The 18,989-nt window shown below is 44.9% G+C and overlaps 3 protein-coding genes across 4 annotated transcripts in view; 1 reads left to right on the top strand and 2 right to left on the bottom strand.

Annotated features, from left to right (window-relative positions):
* Aff4 (AF4/FMR2 family member 4) overlaps positions 1-7,258 on the top strand; it is an 86,046-nt gene extending 78,788 nt beyond the window's left edge. For both annotated transcript variants that reach the window (XM_013347199.2, XM_005350097.3), the window contains one exon: positions 1,451-7,258. In XM_013347199.2, coding sequence (XP_013202653.1) covers positions 1,451-1,578 — 128 coding nt within the window. In that variant the 3' untranslated portion in view covers positions 1,579-7,258. The remainder of the gene's footprint in view (positions 1-1,450) is intronic.
* A 1,723-nt stretch (positions 7,259-8,981) lies between these two features.
* Leap2 (liver enriched antimicrobial peptide 2) lies at positions 8,982-9,682 on the bottom strand. The gene is made up of 3 exons (XM_005350305.3): positions 9,563-9,682; positions 9,269-9,405; positions 8,982-9,018 (listed from the first exon to the last, which is right to left on the bottom strand). Exons 1-3 carry the CDS (start codon positions 9,617-9,619, stop codon positions 8,982-8,984), a joined length of 231 nt encoding a protein of 76 aa, XP_005350362.2. The 5' UTR covers positions 9,620-9,682.
* Positions 9,683-15,618: 5,936 nt separating this feature from the next.
* Positions 15,619-17,526, bottom strand: LOC101989075 (cytochrome b-c1 complex subunit 8). The gene is made up of 3 exons (XM_005350096.3): positions 17,428-17,526; positions 17,176-17,342; positions 15,619-15,818 (listed from the first exon to the last, which is right to left on the bottom strand). Exons 2-3 carry the CDS (start codon positions 17,327-17,329, stop codon positions 15,724-15,726), a joined length of 249 nt encoding a protein of 82 aa, XP_005350153.1. The 5' UTR covers positions 17,330-17,342; positions 17,428-17,526; the 3' UTR covers positions 15,619-15,723.
* Between the last annotated feature and the right edge of the window lie 1,463 nt (positions 17,527-18,989).

Here is an 18,989-nt window from a genome sequence, read left to right as displayed (position 1 = left end):
GAGTAGTACTCTAATATGTATATATTCCATACTTTCTTCATCCATTCTTCCATTGAAGGGCATCTAGGTTGTTTCCAGGTTCTGGCTATTATGAGGATAGAATTGTTAAAAGAAACTTTTATGATTTAGTTAATTATGTGGAGAACATTTACTTTATCTTGTGGTTTTAGAGGGAATCATAATCAGTTTGCTAATAACCTTATTTGATTAGTCACATACTAAATATGACATTGATTAAAAATACCCTTGGGCTGTGCATGGCTCCTTGTTAGATTTCTTGTCCAGCATGCATAAGGCCCTGGGTTTCGTTTCTAGTATGAAGGACAGGGAATAGATGGACTTATGTATGGGAAGGGACTCAGACAAACTACTCTTGTGTAAACTGGTTACACAAGCTAAAATAGAAGTAGTGCTTGGTGTAAGACAAAGATGCATCTATTCTGGCATGTTGAATGTAGCTCAGTAGGCAGCACCTTGTCTACCATCAATTTTTCCTTATAGTCTCAATATACCTTAATATAATAGCTGGGTCTTCTAGATGGTTCAGTGCTTGCCACCAAGCCTGAATTCAAACCCTAGGACCCACTTGGTGGAAAGAGAGAACTGGCTCCCCACAGTTGTAGTCAGAGGCTGCTCATTTGTTTCCCGACCTCCCAGACTCAAAATAATGACACAGAAACTATATTAATTGCAATACTGTTTGGCCAATAGCTTCAATGTATGTCTAGCTAGGTTAATCTTAAATTAACCCATTTCTATTATTTTGTATTTTACCCCAAAGCTTGTGGTTTACCCATACCAACGCTTCTTTCTCTCTGAGTCTGCCTACTCTCTCCTCTATCTGCTTGGAATTCCTGCATAAAATTCATTATGTGCTAGGCATGGTGGTGCTTGTCTGTATAATCCCAGCAGTTGGGAGCAGAAAGCAGCGAGGAGGATTGAGAGTTGGGGGTTATCATTGGTTATAAGGAGTTTGGGCTAGCCTGGGCTATGTGAAACCCTGTCTGGGGGGGGGTGAAAAACTACCAGCAATATTCTGCCTTTTTTGTTGTTGTTGTTGTTCACTTAGGAAGAATACTTTTATTTCTATCCTGTAAATTTTTAAACTTCTGATTATAGCAGAAAGGTTGGTTATAGACTGTCATGGAGCTACACAGGGGCTAGTGTGGGAATCCTGCAAAGACTGCTTTCTACCACTGCTGCACAGACAGAACACATAAGAGTGCTTTGAGTAATCCACTGGTACTCCATCTTAATGTGCAGCAGTTGATCATCTTCATCAGAGGTACTTCATCATGGAATTCATAACTGTGTTCTGTTTAAACTGATGCATAACATCAGGAACTTGAGAGATCCTTGAGGCCTTTAATGTGGGAGACATGCTATTTTACAGATAAATCAGTGATTCAAAAGAATATATGATACTTACTGAATGTTTTTAATTTTCTAGAATTCTTTGCTGAACTGGACAAAGTGATGGGTCCTCTCATCTTTAATGCAAGCATCATGACAGATCTGGCTCGTTACACCCGGCAGGGACTGCACTGGCTTCGGCAGGATGCCAAGTTGATATCTTGAACTGAACATATCCTCGTTGCCTCTGATTTTCCCACAACACTGTGTCACATCACAAAGGAAAACTGCCATAACACACCACCTAGTCGACACTAAGAATGAGGAATGGTTTTCTCCTTTTTGGTTTATATTTTTGTTTCTTATAACCCAAAGCCATCAATTGACCCTTTCAATATTCCCAACGTGACAAGTATTTAAATGCTTCTAAACCTGCAGTACATCAGCAAGATGGTTTCAGTAATTGGAATTCCAGTTACAATTCATAAAATAATCAAGTAAAATTCTATTTATTTTCAGTTTTTCAAGTTCCCATACTGGAGCTTGTTTAAAGCTTAGTTATTCCTGCCTATAAATTTATTCTGCTGATTTATTTAGCATAAATTTAATGTAGGCATTTTATTTATATATTTGGGGAGCTGTGTTACTTAATGTTTTCTAAGATAAGAGTTGACTTGTCCATGACAGGACATGTTCTTTCTATAGCTAATTATCTAATGTTATTTCAAGTCTTACTACAGTTTTATTATTGTAGGATTTGTGCTTGGTATTAAGGATGCTCTTCCACATGTGAAAAGTCACTTAAACATGAGAAGATGGCATTCTACATGGGTGCAAAAGCAAAGTGGGTCTGGTTTGATATGCATTATTTCAAAACTGTGAATGTGTGTTAGTAACACTAGCAATCACAAGGTGACTACATTGCATCTAATGCATTACAAAAAAGCAGATAGACTTGCTGGGAGAAGCACATTATACTGAATGGCTTCATAAAGGACAATCTAAAACTGTGGGTTTATTAAAACCTTGTATTTTTTTGTTTGTTTTTTTTGTTTTTACTCCTAAAAACGAGCAGAAGACAGTAATCCAGTTTCTGAAGGTCGCAGCCTGTTTCATTGGTAATGTTCAAAGGTTGACATCTGCAGATCTCCCCTATGGTGGAGAGATTATGATGCTCATATATGACCATGCAGTAACTGGAGCTTGGAAGGAGGTGTCACAATGTCTAATGTGGAGATGATGAATTTCTCTTTCCACAGATCCTCATCAATGATGTATGTTTCTGACGGGATCAGAAAACTCACAGTAGCAGCGGGGCATGGTTGTGCGTGCCTGTAATCCCAGCACTGGGTAGCGGTGACAGGCTACATAAAGCTAGACATTGAGTTTGGGGCTAGCCTGGGCTAAATGAGACCTTGTCACATTAAAAAAGAAAATTCATATTAGGAGAGTACCTAACTTGGCTCATTGTGAGCTCTCTTGGAAAGGGGAAAATAATAGGGGTAGTGCTTAGGAAGCCAGCTCTGTAACAATTCCTTATCAAACTACTGTTCCCAACAAGGTGCGTATAGCAGTGAAGGATGGGGAATGTCTCTCTTCCTTCTTTTTAGTGCCCCCGTCATGTCTGGTGTGCCTTAAATCTTAACTTTAAATGATAACTCTACAGATTGTTTACAGATAAAGTTTTATGCTGGGACCAGATTAGCCATGCATGGTTGGTCCTCTACAATAATAATTTTAAATTCTCTTTGATTTTAAATCTTCCTTTAGAGTCACATTAACATAGATCCCTTCAGAAAAGCTAGTGCTTTGGTACTTGACTTAGTATAATCAATTGGGTATAATGCTGCTTCAGAAAATGGCTTTTCCTTCTCATTCCAAAAATCCATCCAATTGGGGAGGGAAAAAAATCCCTGTTATTAGTAGATGATTGTTCAGACTTGAAATGGGAAAGGGGAAGAGAGAGAGAATATCTTCACATCCAGCGGTGTTGGGAGTCCTCTCTTCTAGTCTCTCTCACCACCTGTTTCTAAAGATAGTGGGCTTTGTCCTGCAGTCTCATATTCACAGAGCTTAATTGCTTTGTACCTCATTATTTTTACATACCATTGAGGGTTGATATCTATAGCTTACGCTGAATATAAAAATTTTCCCTTGGAGAAATTGCCTCTGATAACTTTCTAATTTAATTGTAGTGTGTTTAAGGAATACTTTTTCTTCAGAGGCCATTGTCTCCTCTCTTGTGCTAGTAACTTACATGGTCTAACAGTTGTGTGTCCTGTCCTTGCCTCTTCTCTCTCACTCTGGCTCCTTAACTTCAGGGAGGTCTTAGAAGTGGAACAAGTGCCCTTTGGGCTTTTAGACTTTAGCAGCTGCAGTGCTGGCCTCTGCTTTCCAGCTCTGGTCTGTGTGTCCTCAAGGTGGCGAACACATTCTGGAGTGACACTGATGTGTTAAAGCAGAGTTTCCTACATATTTCATGGTGCTGCTTTAAGAAATTTTCTCTTTAAAACTGTCAGTTCTTGGAGAATGAAATTGTTAAGCCTTTCATTGTGGAGGATTTTCCCCACCAGGTAGAAACTCCGATCCTGAGTAATTGAACTTTTGATGTCATAGTGTGTGAGCATACACTCTCTCCTCTGTGTCTTTTCTCAGACGCTCTGTGTCAGTCATGTCCAGCACATACCTTAATTCCTTTACAAGTGACCATTCCTCCCTTCTCAGTAGGTGCCCTCAGTGGTTTTTAGCCATTTAAAACTTAGTCTGAAACTTGTATTCAATGTATAGTTAGTACTAGAAATAGCAACTATCTTTAATATTCAGTTCACTGCTCTAAGATCACACTCCTATTCCAGGAGGCAGCAGCATGCACCATTAGACTCTGGACAGGCATCTCACATGATTGCAGTGTGGGAGCTATCACAGTCATCCTGCCTGGGAGAGACTGGGCTGTGGGGAGCACTCCCCTCCGGGCATTCAAGATTACACAGCCTCGCCCATGCCCCATGCTGGCTGGAAAGCACCCAGCCCTTTCCTTGCTCAGTAACACCTTTTTCTGGGCAAGAAGTTTTGGAGTCACTTTATTATTATCAGTGAGCTTTCAAATATATTCACAAATATTGCTGCTGAAGGAAGAAGATTGATCTCTACTGATTTAATTCTCCAATATTAAAACAATTCAGAGTAATGTGTGCACGCACCCACACTTGCCTGTTTTTCTGGGAAGCTCTTGCACTAGGGATTTATAGGCATCTGGGCTGCACTTTGAATGACACACTTGTGGCTTTAGAGTAGCTGTTGTTGTTTTTGTTGTTTTGTTTTTAAATTTAAATTGTTCTTTGTTTTTTTAATTATAGATTTAATCAGCTAGATTAGGCAGCATCATTTGTATTTAACCGCTGAAACTTTGGTACATTGATGTTTAATGAATGAGCTTGCATTGTGTAGCCAGGGCCTACAAAGGTTCTTGTCAGAAGTACAAGCACTGCCTGAGGTCAGTGCTCAGAGGAGTTTGTAGTGCAGCCAGTTAAATAGCTCCATTAGATGATGCCTAGCTCAGTTGAGAAGGGGGATGCTGTGCACTCTTCTAGGTCTGAGGGTATGCAACTTTGGATCTTAAAATTATGTACACATACACACTTTATATATATGTATGTATGTATGTATGAAAACATGGAATTAGTTTGTCAAATGTGTGTGTTTAGTATTTTAGCTTAGTGCAACTATTTCCACATTATTTATTAAATTGATCTAAGACACTTTGTTCTTGGCACCTTGAATATTAACATTCAAGGGTGCAATGTGTATTCCTTTAGATTGTTAAAGCTTAATTACTATGATTTGTAGTAAATTAACTTTTAAAATATATTTGAGCCCTTCTGTAGTGTAATAGGGCTCTTACAGGGTGGGAAAGATTTTAATTTTCCAATAGCTAATTGAACAAAATGGCTTCATTGTATATTTTGGTTTATAGGAGTCTATAGGTGTCTGGGTCCCAAGGGCATCTACTGAGGATGCCTGTTTTAGGCTGGGTGGTGATAGTCAGACTAAACCTAAGTGACTTGGGGAGCCAGAGCACTTTGCTCAAGTCCATAGACTCCTGTATCTCATGTTCCCTTAGGATGTGGAACACAGATCCCATCCATCTTCACATCTCAGTTGGAGAGGCAGACTTTTTCCAGTAGTATTTCACACCTAGTGTTGCTGTGAGTAAAATCAGCAGAAAAAGTAGTGAATGACTGGGAAGATGCACTGAGAAGGCCCAGTTGTCACATTGGTAAATGTACCTTTCACATACTTGTGAGTGGAGGCATTGAGCTTTGACTTTCAGATCCTGAAATCAAGCCAGCAAGTAACAAAAGTCCTTAAGGTTAGAGAAGGCCAGGAGTGCTGGTGCATACCCTGATGCAAAGGTCAGCCTTTGCTGGGTAGTGAGCCTGAGCTACTGAGACCCACTCTCCAAGAAATAAATAAAAGTCATTGGGTAAACAAGGTGTGGTGGTGCATGCTTGAATTCTAGCACTCAGATTGTCAGTTGAGACTAGCATGCACTACTAGGGAAACTGAGAAAGAGGATGTTGGTCTGCGGAACTCCTGTTCACATGTTAATTAAAAAGAACTTGCTGTCTCCTGAGCAGGGGATGGAAACAGAAGCTACACCTGTTTTGTAGATGGAATTTAGAACAAGGTGTTTGGGTGAAGTCTCAACAAAGTTAGAGGTTTCTTTCAGCTTAAATAGCTAATTTTTAAGAAGTCAATTTTCAGGACTGTCCGCATGCACCTCTCTCCTTGCTGCCGTTGCTCAGCTAAGCAGAACTCATCATCCTTAAACCCGGAGAAAGCTCTCAGAAGAGCGTGGACAAGCTCCCACCCAGAAATCCTTGTAATACTTGGCTTTGACCTTGCTGCTTCTGTGTTAGCTTCCTTCTCAGCTTTTAGCCACTGGGTTTCTGCCTGTTCTGTACCTCTCTGGAAGACATCAGTTTGGAAGTCTACCTTTCAAACCAATGCCATGGCTTCTGTATTGTTGAGCTTGTTGTTGTCTCAGAGGTGTCCCCATATGCACACACCTGCACATCACTGACATGAGCATTCAACAGTACTGGGATGGGGTGGGGCTCACCAACAGCGCTGGCTCACTTGGCAGGGCCTGCAAAGGCCACACTTGAGGGCCAGATGCCCAGTTGGTAAGCACACTTAGGGAAATTTCTACCTAGCCTCCGTTTTGAATGATTTTGAGAAGTTTTATATATGGAGGATGGAAATGCTTATATATTTATTGAAGATCTTTTATTTGAAATTAAAATCATTTGGTAAATAATGGTTTGCTATTTGGGGAGGGTTTTGGAGGGGAAGTAACATGATTGATAAAGTACAGGCCTATTGCCTCTGCAGAAAGGCACTGTTGCTGATAGGAGGCTTCATCTTGTACATGATCCAATCTTTGTTTTACGTTTCTTTTATCCAAAATATCTAGGCATCTGACACTTTCAACCAAAATTTCAATTATATACTGTGATTTTTATTTGTTGCAATACATTAAATTTCAGAGGTACTTTGGGGCTCAAAAGCTAGGATTTCTAAGTCAGTATGTGCATTTCACATAATAAGCTGTTAATGGTGAGCAAAGTATTATATACTAACTAGATTTTCCACATCTGTATAGTATATTATATGTATTTTGTGGTATTGAGATTATAGAAAGTTTAGAGTGTCAAACATGCGTTTAATGTGTATTTTTAAACAAATTTATGGCAATTAAAATATTTGGAGACAAGGGTATCACATTTCAATTTGTAAAACTCTTTTTAACTCTACTGTGTCATTATGATGCTTTGTATAATGCCAAACCATAGCTGGAGAAACTAAGTTTAATAAATATCAGATAGCTTTTCTGTATAATGTTTATATGCATGTGCTCTCACTTCTTCAGCTCCTACTGTGATTTCCTCCTAGAGTTGCTCTTTTGTATCTTAGAGTCCAGTCTTACTCTGTAATGGTCTCATCCCACCAGCATAGGTCTCATTTTCTGGGTACAGAAATTTTGTACTCATGGCCATAGGTCCTTATCCATGGATATCAATTGTCCTGCACCAATGGAAATCTTCAACCCCTTTTTTATGCTCTTGAGACATAGACTATTATTGTTTCATTCGTTATTTATTTTTACTATTTATTTGTTGAATTTTGTTTTTGTTTTTCTGAGACAGGGTCTCACTTTGTAGCCTGGCTAGCCTGGAACTCATGATATAGACCTGGCTAGCCTTGAATCAGCAGAGATCCGCCTGCCTCTGCCTCCACCTCCCTGGTACTGGGATTAAAGGCGTGTTCCACCATGCCCAGCTGTGGTGATATTTTGTTTGTGCTTTAACAAATAAAGCTTGCGTGATGATCAGAATGGGGAACTAGCCATTAGTTAGCCACAGAGGCCAGGCAGTGGTGGCCTACACCTTTAATCCCAGCACTTGGGAGGCAGAGACCGACTGGATCTCTGTGAGTTCAAGGCCACCCTGGCCTAAGCAGGATTGATCCAGTTTAAAAGACAATCAGAGCCAACCAGGGAGTGGTGGCACGTGCCTTTAATCCCAACAACAGGGAGGCAGAAGCAGGCAGATCTCTGTGAGTTCGAGGGCATCCTGGTCTACAGACACAGTTCCAGGACAGCTATGACTGTTACACAGAGAAGCCTTGTCTCAAAAAAACAAAACAGAGAGAGAGAGAGAGAGAGAGAGAGAGAGAGAGAGAGAGAGAGAGAGAGAGAGAGAGAAAGAGAGAATCAGAGCCAGGAAGTGTGGCTCTCACACCTTTAATCCCAGTATTTAAAAGTCACATACTTTTAAGTCCAGCACTAGAGAAATGGAGACAGGAAGGGATATGGCTGGGAAAAGAGAGGAATATAAGGTGGAAGGAGACAGGAGCTCAAAGCATTCAGTCTGAGAATTCATGGAGACAGGATCTTGCTCCCTTCGGACTGAGGATATGGTAGAGGTAAAAAGTCTCTGTAGTGACTGGCTCCTTTACTTCTCTGATCTTTTCAGCATTTACCCCGATATCTGACTCCGAGTTTCTGTTATTAAGAACAATTAGAATTTGCATTACACCCAGCTTATTGTTTTGTTAAGTCAGGCTTTTCTTTGGTTTCTGTTTTATGTTCATAAAGTTATAGGCAAAGTCTTATAGGCCTCAGGTGGCACATGCCAGCCTAAAGAGCCATGGTCCACTCCGCACAGACTGACAGTTGTTGAGCATTGCCTCTATCAAGCCTGGTGTAAGATTCGTTGAAGAGTGGGTGTTCTCCACACCTCCAAGGTGGAGCAGCTCCACTCGTTAGATAGTGAGTGCTCTTTCCTATAATGTGTGAAGTGGGTCAAGTGTCAATTCCAGACTGCCAGAATTTGGATTTAAGACATTTAATAGTATTTATAGAAAAATAAACTCTGACAAACTTAGTTATGTCTATGTACAACGTCTATGTATCAACAACATTCTAAGAAGAAATGGAGACCAGTTTAAAGCAAGTTATCTGTCTTTAAATATTAAAAACACAAGGTTGCTTCACTTAAATGCAGTTAACCAATATTCCATATAACGGAGCACTGTTGGAGCTGACTTTTCCCCTGGTATGGACATCACTCCTGGGCCACACTTAGAGAACAGCGTCTTTTTCTAGCGGGGAAAGAAAAGAAGTGTTCACGATTGGATGTAGATCACCTCTGCTGCCCCTGCTTTCCCCTGTTTCATCTGCCCAGTGTTAGGGATCTGAATGGTTCTTGGCTGTTAAGGAACTCTCCTCCATGGAACTTGCAATTCCATCTCTATGCACACCCTACCCCTGTCTCAGCTTTACCCTTGAATCTCACCTCTCCCAGATTCCCAGAGGTCTCTGGCCCACCCTGCACCCAGGCTTGTCAAATACCTGCATAGTCTTGTGATACACTCGGAATCATCCCGACACGAAGCACCAATAGGCCTGAGGGAAACCCCTCTCCAAAATGGGGTCATTCTCCGGGATCTCTTTGCTGAACTCAGTTCTGGTACTGGGGAACCATTAACCTATAGAGCAGAGGCATATCCACTTCAGGTTGGCAAGCATCCACCCTCTGCCAAACACCCAGGTTGCAGGAGGTTTAACAGCATTTCTCAGGGCTGAGTCTGACTTAGAATTCCACAGCCGCTACTATATCCAGCATACACAGGTATTCTTTCTTACCTGGCTCACCAACAGCAGGCAAGTCATGAGCACTGCAAAGAGTTTGAGCTGTAGCATCTTGGCAAAAGGAAGATGTTGGAGCCTGAAGGCCAGGGGACAGTTCTTGTTTCCTTTTATAGGCTGACATCTATCTGCCTTTCTCATGGTTGCCAGGCGAGGTAGGGGCAAAGTTTGTTTGTAATCAGGATCGATTTAATAGGTTAATATGTACCTAAAGAATGTAATCACAGGCTCCACTTAAGGCACATTGTACTTAGTGATCCCTCTTCTGGACTTTGATGATGTTGCTGGTCTGGACCCTTAAACCCATCTTATCAGAAGTCAGCACTGTCCCCACCTTCCCTCTGAAAGCCATGTGAATCCAGAAGGGAGACCAGGAGCCTGGCCACACTTCTAAAATAGGCTGGGAGTTTAACAGTGAAGGCACGTATGATGTCGTGGCTTCAATTCCCAGAACCAAGAAAAAGTCCTAAAATATCACTGAGTTGATTATAATCAAAATAGAATTCTAATGAAGTCTATGAAGTAATGTTGACCCCTGAGCTTTTCTAGGCAAAAAAACACTGACCTGCTGAGTACAGGCAATTGGATGTGGCCTCTGTTCCTCCTGTGGGAGGATACTTAAGCTGACATTCTACAGTGTCCCAGTCCCCCACTCACCAACGGCCTGTCATTCTGTCAGCGAAGACCTGGCTGTGAAAAACCCAAACTCTGCCTTCCCTCCAGGAGACAAGCTACTACTGCCGCTCCAGCCACAGAGAGATGGATGAATAGCTTTTTGTTTTTAAGAACACGAGGGAGGAGATAGCAGAAACTTTAATGCTGCATCGTGTGCCGACAACACCAAATGAATCCTGGGCTTTGTCTTCAGCAGTTACCTGGGGCTTCAGCAGAGCATATCTTCTGGCAGCCTCGGGGCGGCAGATGTTAGCCTGTGTCTGAAGCCCAAACATTCGTTGGCTTTCATAGAGATCCCTGTAGGTCCCTAAATCAGCACTTAACTGTACTGAATTTTATGGGTACTACATGATAACATCTTTGATTTTGAGAACGTCTCACAGCCATAGCCCAGGCTGGCCCAATTTCACAGTCCTGTCTTGTTCTTGGAAGTGGACCACCACACTCAGGTCAAACATGGGTGTTTTAATAAGTTTGGGGGGAGCCAGTCCGTGGTGGCACATGCCGTTAATCCTTGCACTCAGGATGCAGAGGCAGGTGGATCTCTGTGAGTTCGAGGCCAGCCTGGTCTACAAAGTTAGTTCCAGGACAGCCTCCAAAAGCTACAGAGAGACCCTGTCTCAAAAAAAAAATGTTTGGGGGTGGAAAGTTGAATTTATAAAGTAAGGACATGCATAGGAGCTTAGATCTCCCTATGACCATAAGAAACACCACACACACACACACAAATTACAGAGCGGATTCTCTCTCCCTGTTCTGATGTCTCACTGATAAATCCTTCACGAGGCTCTTCTCATCTTCATGATTGGACATTTGGACAAGAGCCTGTTTGTTTCTTTGCCCAAGCAAAACTGGAGGAGCTGCTGCTGTGCTGTGGGCAGCAGCGTGGTCACCAACGCCAAGACAAGCAAATGCTGCTCTTGGCCAAGGGAGAAGTGTGATGGGCCTCACTCTGGGGATGGGGGGGGGGGGGAATCTGTCTTCCCTGGTTCTGTAGAGAATGGAAGTCTCATGGGGAATTCTCCAGCATAAGAGTTGCTGACTAGACTCGCCTACCAAATACAACCAACCAGTAAATTCTAACCTACCAGTTCCAGACCAGTTCAGCTGCTCCCCTTCTGCCCCGGGAGGTTATATACTGGATGACCTCAAGTAGAAGACCAAGTGGGAACTTTGCAGAGTGGGGAGAAGCTGTGCGGTGACCCAGTGAACATTGAGTAAGCACAGATGTGATTAGATAAGCACGGCTGGACAACATGTGTCCTAGAACCTCTGGGTCTGTGGGCTCAGTGCCAGTCCCTCCTTCACCAGCACTCAGTGACATGTCATTCATCCAAAAGACGGTTTTTCTCCCAGCCTTCCATTTCTGCCTGCCTTTTCTAAAGCTCATCATAGCCCAGTCAAGGGAAATGTGCTGACTTGTTAGGGGCAACTTACTAAACACGTGAACACAAGCTGCAGCTGGATTTAAAGGGTATTGTGGAAGCTGGAAGTTGTAGCGAGAGTAGCCCAGTGGTCAGGGTGTGTGTCCAGCATGTGCGAGGCTCTCGATCCAAACCCTAGTACTACAGAAAAAAACACAAAGCACCTCTCAAACTCTGAGAGGTGAAACAGCACCTAGGCCCTCAGCAGAACCGACGCCAGTTATCCCAGCCTTTTCTGTGAAAACTGACACTGTGCCTGAAAGTTAAACAATCTGTCTGTTCTCCCTCTCCTGTCACATATGTTATTAAATGAACGAAGAGCTACGAGCTCCTTCCTTCAGTTCACAGGCCTCAGCTGCCCTAATTTCAGCTGTAAGGCAAGAACTCTTACAGACCAGGAGGCAGGAGCAGGGTGTCTGACCACAGGCCAACCCTTCCCCTCTTCAGCTTTAGTCTTTGCTCTGACAGTGAGGTGAGAGGCCTCAGACCTCATGAGCACATTTGGGGTCCAAATGGTTAATTTACAAGAAGAGAAAGACAGACAGTTTGCTGGTGAGAGTCTGCTCCCTCCAGGCACAACCCTAGGGATATTCAGGGGAAAGGTTAGAGAACGCGAGGAGCTGTCTGAAAGACTTCAGGGTGGACAGGGGGTCATTGAGATTTGGTGGTAATGGGACACTTTTGTGTTGTCCCTGAGCAGAGGGTGCTAGTAAAAGATGAAAGTCTTAGGAATGCAAAAAAAGGTTTCCAGGTAAAATTTCAACAAAGGGTCAAAGTGCATTTATTTTTTGACTGTCTGGGCCTATGTCCTGGACACAATACCGGCAGAATGAAGAGTGCTCTCTTTCCCGGATTGCAGCTCTCAGGGGAGAGCCACGTGAGAGCAGAAGCCTGGGCTTTTCCAAAAAGAGTTAATTGGAGGAAATGGTTGCATCACAGCCAACAAAAGAGCTGTGGGAATCTAAGACATGGGACCATAGTGATATCTCTGTCCTTAAAAGGCTTGACTCCAGGAGCCAGGGAGATAGCTCAGTTGCTAAAGTACTTGCCACACAAACAGGAAGACCTAAGTTCAGATCACCAGCACCACATAACAAACCAGGTGTGGCAGCAGGTCTGCCATCCTCGCATTGGGAGTGGAGGGGGGACCTTTGGGGCTCAGTGGCCAGCTCAGCTGGCTTGAATCTTTGAGGTTCAATGCCTTGTCTCAAAATATACAGTGGAGAGTAACAGAAGATGTCTGACATCAACCTCCTGCTTACACGCACGGACACATGCATGCACACACGCATGCACGCACGCTTATCATGTGAATGAGGTGGGGCGTTTCACATTATCCTTTGTGAATCTCTACAAACAGAACAAGTCCCTAAAGAGACTCCAGGTCATGTAGGGTCAGAGTCACTGTCTGGGCACCCTTCACATGGCTGAGCCCTCTGTCCCTAAGCTCAAAGAGGAAAACTCTTTGTGAGAGACAGAGTTCAGCCATAAGGGACGATTTTAGTCACAAACAGAACCCCGCAACGTCAAAGCACTGACAGCAGGGTCCCCTCAGCACTCATGATGGGCTGAGGGGCTGCCTCTTCCGTGACAGCCCTTGCCATCCAAGAACAATGACCCAAGTTTGATCCTGGTGAACTCAGATAAAGGCAGAAGCAGAGACCTGATCTCACAAAGTTGTCCTCCGGCTTCCACATGCACACCGAGGCACATAGACGCACATACAATAATATATGTATTTTTAAAAGGTCAGACTGAGAGGCTGGTCTCCTGCTGTGGGCTAAGAAAACTGAAGTTAGTCTTCTGAGCTGGTGTGTCCAGAGTCAAGATGGCTGTGGCTATATTTCCACCCCTGGAGGCCTGCAACTTGTTTCTTTTCTCTATTTATTTATTTATTTATTTGGCAGAGTTTCTCTGGGTAGCCCTGGCTGTCCTGGAACTCTGTAATCCAGGCCTCAAACTCACAGAGATCCGCCTGCCTCTGCCTCCCAAGTGCTGGAATTAAAAGTATGCACCACCACTGCCTGGCTTTAAATTCCTAAAGGAGTCTATGACTGACTCATGGGTTCTAAGTCACAGGAATAAATCTGGACAGAGTCAAACATGGAAACCGGACTGGGAATGGGCACAACTCTGGGAACTTCCCTGGGCTCGCTCTTCTCACCATCTCCACTACAGCTTACTCAAACACCCTTGTGCTGACATGTTTTGTAGACATTTGAGGCTCCAGAAGTGACAGTTTAAAGCAGATATTCCCAACCTGTGGGTCTTAACTCCTTTTGGGCAGGGACCAAACAGTCCTTTCATAGGGGTCACCTAAGACCACTGGGAAAGATATTTACATAATGATTCATAACAGTAGCAAATACACAGTTATGTAGCAGCAATGAAAATGAAGTTATGCTTGGCTTCCCCACAACACGAGGACCTATTTATTAAAGGGCTGCAGGAGTTGCAGCATTGGGAAGGCTGAGAACGATTGACACAGGGCATGGGTATAAGACACAGACATGCTATATCCTGCCTTACAGTCCACGCAACCTGCAGGTTTCTGTTGTTGGAAGTCTTTCTTTTTAGTTTATCTATGTATTTATTTATTTTGGTTTTTCAAAACAGAGTTGCTCTGTGTAGCTTTGGAACCTATCCTGAAACTCACTCTGTAGACCAGGCTGGCCTCAAACTCAGAGATCCGTCCACCTCTGCCTCCCAAGTGCTGGGATTAAAGGTGTGTGCCACCACGATCCGGCTTGTCATTTGTTCTTTTGAGGACTTTTGGCACGAGCTAGCAATCATCAGGCAAAAACGTGAGTCCAACATTACACTGTGAGCTGCTACAGTGTGCAGCAATGTCCCTCAGCTGACTGACGAGGCCAGAAGCTCAGGACGGCCAAGTGTGCCCGCCCTATCATCTCCAGGCAAAGAGAGAACAAGGGCACTCGGGAGGCAGAGGCAGGCGGATTTCTGTGAGTTCGAGACCAGCCTGGTCTACAGAGCTAGTTCCAGGACAGGCTCCAAAGCCACAGCGAAACCCTGTCTCAAAAAAAAAAAAAAAAAAAAAAAAAAAAAAAGAGAGAGAGAGAGAACAAGGGCATCCAAAGCTTGTAGGGCAGGTGGTGTGCCTTTCCCATAAAAGGATGAGTCTTTTCAGACCTTGTGGTCCACATACAGCTAACAGCCATGTTGGATTGGCTCCATGACACAAAGCCAACCATGGTTCTGACTGGCATGGGCTGGCACCATGGTCTCCTTTCACAGATGAACCCTCTCACGCTAAGGCCTTCCCTAGGGAGCAAAGCAGCACGGCATGGTTTGAAGAGCACACACTGGTACCTGGCTCTAGCAACTCACTGTCATGTGCTTCTGGGCAAAGTACTTAAACTGTGATTCCTCATCTACAGAGATTATAACGCTCACATCAAAGGCTGCGGGGAGTTAAAAGTTCCTTTATGTGGCTGGGAAGAACACCTGACATCCTAATTACAGTGTCATTACTAGATTTATAGTTATAATGGGAGCAGAGCTGGGTCAAGAGCTGGCATTCCCGAACCCTTGCCACTCACACCTACCCCAGCCACCTTTCAGGACTTGTGCCGGAAAAGGGATCAGCATGACTTGAATATACCCAGTCACACTAAGGACTCTGCTTGTAAAACAAAACAATCATGAGGGTTGGGGTGGAGGTGGTGGCGCACGCCTTTAATCCCAGCACTTGGGAGGCAGAGGTGGGCAGATCTCAGTGAGTTCGAGGCCAGCCTGGTCTACAAAGCAAGTTCCAGGACAGCCAGGACTGTTACACAGAGAAACCTTGTCTCATAAAACAAACTTGGTCCAGGCATGATGTTCAACACCATGGCAGAGGCAGAGGCAGAGGCAGGTGGACTTGTTAGTCCCTCCAGGCCAGTCAGGTACACGTAGTGAGACCTTGTCTCAAGTAAGCGAAGTCACAACAGGAAAGCCCGTAACGTAAGTAATTTATTGTATCTTCAGGACACGTAACATAGACTCCTCTCGCAGAGAAGGGTCTTTTGGGCGGGAAACTGTCATCTAGACGCGTGCTGCTCACTTGTCATTTTCGTACATGGCTGGGTCTTTCCTCCTGGACCGCTCAAACTCCTGGTTCCCCCAGGTGTAGATCAGATAAAACGCCACAAACGCTGCAACAGTCAAGAGAGAAAGAGGTGAGCAGAGAGCACAGAACCTCAGCTCCTCTGGGTGGGGTGGAGCTGGGCTGTGGGAACCAGGCTGGCCTCTCTCATGCGCCATGTCCTGCCTTCGGTCCTCAGTTTTGACTTCCTACCATTCTGTCTGCTCTTCTGTTGTCCATAGCTTTGAACTTGTTCCGCTTTGGAGACAGGGTCTTTCTGTATAGCCCTGGTTAGCCTTAAACTCAGGGATCCACCTGTCTCTGCCTCCCAAATGCTGGGATTAAAGGTGTCTTTGGCTTTTTTTTTGAGACAAGGTCTCTGTTTGGCTAACTGTCCTGAAACTAACTATGTAGACCAGACTGGTCTGCAATTCAGAGACCTGCCTGCCTCTGCCTCCTGAATGCACGAATGCCCAGCCGTTGCTTTTTATATTTTATAAGTGTTTCACCTGTATGTATGTTTGTGTAGCACACGCATGCCCTGTGACTGAGGCAATAAGAGAGTGCCAGTTCCCTTTGGAGTCACACACAGGTGCTTGTGAATTTCGATATGGATGGTGGGAATGGAACCAGATTCTCTGAAAGAGCAGCAAGTGCTGAGCCATCTCCAGCTCTATGTTTTTGTTTTGAGACAGGCTCTTACTATATGGCCCTTGGGGACCTGACTCCCTATGTAGACCAGGCTGGCTTCAAACTACGTAGATCCACCTTCCTCTGCCTCGGGAATGAAAAAATGAAACTTATGCCCCTGGCAATGCTGAACGCTGGGATTAAATGCAGGCATTATCATGACCAGAAACTACTTTTAATAAGAGGTTAAAAAACGGTTACAATTACACACCCATTTTATAAGCAACCAAAATGATGACCAGAAGATTTAGCTTTGACCTTCCTAGTCTCTCTTCTTAACATTAAATGAAAAATTTCATGAGATAACTAAAGATGAAATTTACCTAACATAAACTTCACTGTCTTAAAAGCACATTTCAAGTTGCTCTGCTGGCAAATGCCTATAATCCCAGCCAGCAGTCCCGAGGACAAGGCAGTAAAATCACAAGTGTGAGGCCAGCCTGGGTTCCACACCAAGATCGGGCGGACCTCAACCTCTCCATCAAATTCAAGTGTACGTTCCACGGGTTCCTGGCATATTAGCAATGCCATGACACCGTCAGCAAATCGGCGCATAGCTAACACAAGACATTGCATCAGCATTGTAGCACTGATAGCGGACAGCGATGACCTCAGAGGGGGACGCGGGAGTCATCCGAGTGACCTTAGGCCAGTCACTCCGATATGGTGACAACTCCACGTCTGGTTGGGGATATTGGAAGGAAAGGTGCGCCCTCCCCCGCCCGCCCCGCACTCACGCGGCGCCACGCGCAGGATGCGCTCGCGAGTGCGGCGCAGCACGTTGGGGATGCCTTTGCTGAAGTAGTTCGGAAAGGCGCGCTGCTCAAAGGGTGACAAGCTGTAGGAGATCACGTGACGCATCCGCGTCAGATTCCCGAACTCGCGGCCCATGGTGGCGGCGGCCCTAAGGACGGAGGACACAGCGTGGCTTATGCCCGCAAGGAACTCCCACCGCCCCGTACCGACCCTCGCCACCAGGTCACCTCTACCTCCACCACGCTGAGCCCGGCTTCAATGTCACTTCCGGAAGGGGCGGAAGTCGAGCTTGGAAATCTTAATGTCATTTCCGGGCACTACCATTTTCCGTCTGTCTCCAGGGGGAGACGACGACCAGCCCTAAAGAGAAAATGGCCTGGACCGCGGACCTCGGAGTGGCCTTGCGCGTGGGCGGGAGTTGCCCGGGGCCAAGAGGGAGGGGCGGGGCTTACAGGTGCAGAACCGGTTCTTCAAGAGGCTGGATGGTGCTTAGCGGAGCACGTGTGCCTTACCGGAGCGTAGAGGACGTGTGGGCGGGCTTATGTTGGTATGTGGGCGGAGCTTGGAAAGATATTGGGGGGCTTGGTGAGTGCGTCGCCCGGATTTTAGCAATGGATAGTTTAGGTGAACGTCCGTGAGGCTCCCGCCGTGCATGGGGCGGGGCCTTTAGGTGCATAGGGCGTGGTTTGAGCAAATAGGCGGGGCTTAGGGCGTGTGGGCGTTCTAAGAGCTGGTTCTTACTGCTTAGTGCCAGGGATTTCGTTCGATAGATACCAGAGCTGGAAGCTGCCCAAAGAGGGAAAAAGGGGACTTTGTCCTCCTGGCTGTCCCTTAGCGGAGGAGTGCCAGTTGCATGGGATCCCCGTAACCAAAAGGGGCTGGACTGTAGACAGACCCTCATGACTGCAGCACAAAGTTAGGGACACTGGGTCTAGGGCTACGGTAAACGCTGCCTAGGAAACCACTGGCAGCCGGTAGACTTGTCGAGGATGTGACACAAACGTTTCTCCCAGTTCAGTTACAAATCAGCAGCTCTCCGTCAGCCAGTTGTCAGACGCGGGTCATGGTCATGGGAGCTATAGAGGGGCTTCAGTTCGGCAGGGTGTGTCATCGAGCACCGGCTCTTTCTTTATGGAACTTTTGTGTTTTCCCTAAAGTGCATTCTCCTAACTAGTACTGTCCTGTGGGACTCACGGACCTTTCTGTTTGTCCCAATGCCTGTAAATGGGATGACTGGCCAATTATAATCTGGCGATCAAACTGGGGCGGCGGCTTGGCGAACCCTGAGCTTCAGTTTTGCAAGGGTTCGGCTTTATTAATCAGGTGCTGCGCACACTGACTTTTTATCTTGTGTTATGAGTATGAGTATGGGTTCACTTCCATCCAGAAGATGATCACCTTCCGAGGGGCCCTAGGTAACCCCTCCTTGCATGGTGGTGCACTTGCCCCTAGTTTTCCTAAAACACTATCTAGCCTGGTCTCAGCTCCAAGGCAGGAACACAAATTCTTTAGTCAAGGACTAAATAAAATACTGTCGTGAATTCTGCCATCTGGGTGGCTTGTTAAAAAATAAATAAGACTTACATATAATAGTATATATTAAATATGTTTAAATATGTACTACTTGCATGTATCTCGAAACCTTTCGACCAGAGTCTGGTCACATGACTTGTAGACCAAAACAAGGACACTAGGATATTGTACTTTTCATTACTTTTAAAATATGTATTTTAGCCGGGCGGTGGTGGCGCACGCCTTTAATCCCAGCACTCGGGAGGCAGAGGCAGGCGGATCT

Source organism: Microtus ochrogaster, chromosome 7, assembly GCF_000317375.1.
Source record: "Microtus ochrogaster isolate Prairie Vole_2 chromosome 7, MicOch1.0, whole genome shotgun sequence".
Taxonomy (NCBI): Eukaryota; Metazoa; Chordata; class Mammalia; order Rodentia; family Cricetidae; genus Microtus; species Microtus ochrogaster.
The sequence above is the reverse complement of the archived record's forward strand: the minus strand, read 5'-3'. Positions and strand labels throughout refer to the sequence as shown.

Coding starts and splice junctions, on each gene's coding strand:
- LOC101989075 (XM_005350096.3), bottom strand. CDS start 17,329: ATGGGCCGCGAGTTCGGGAATCTGACGCGGATGCGTCACGTGATCTCC. Junction 15,819..17,175: donor CATCCTGCGCGTGGCGCCGC/GTGAGTGCGGGG, acceptor TGACTGTTGCAG/CGTTTGTGGCGTTTTATCTG.
- Leap2 (XM_005350305.3), bottom strand. CDS start 9,619: ATGCTACAGCTCAAACTCTTTGCAGTGCTCATGACTTGCCTGCTGTTG. Junction 9,406..9,562: donor GCCTGCTGTTGGTGAGCCAG/GTAAGAAAGAAT, acceptor TCTGCTCTATAG/GTTAATGGTTCCCCAGTACC. Junction 9,019..9,268: donor TGTATCACAAGACTATGCAG/GTATTTGACAAG, acceptor TTTCCCCGCTAG/AAAAAGACGCTGTTCTCTAA.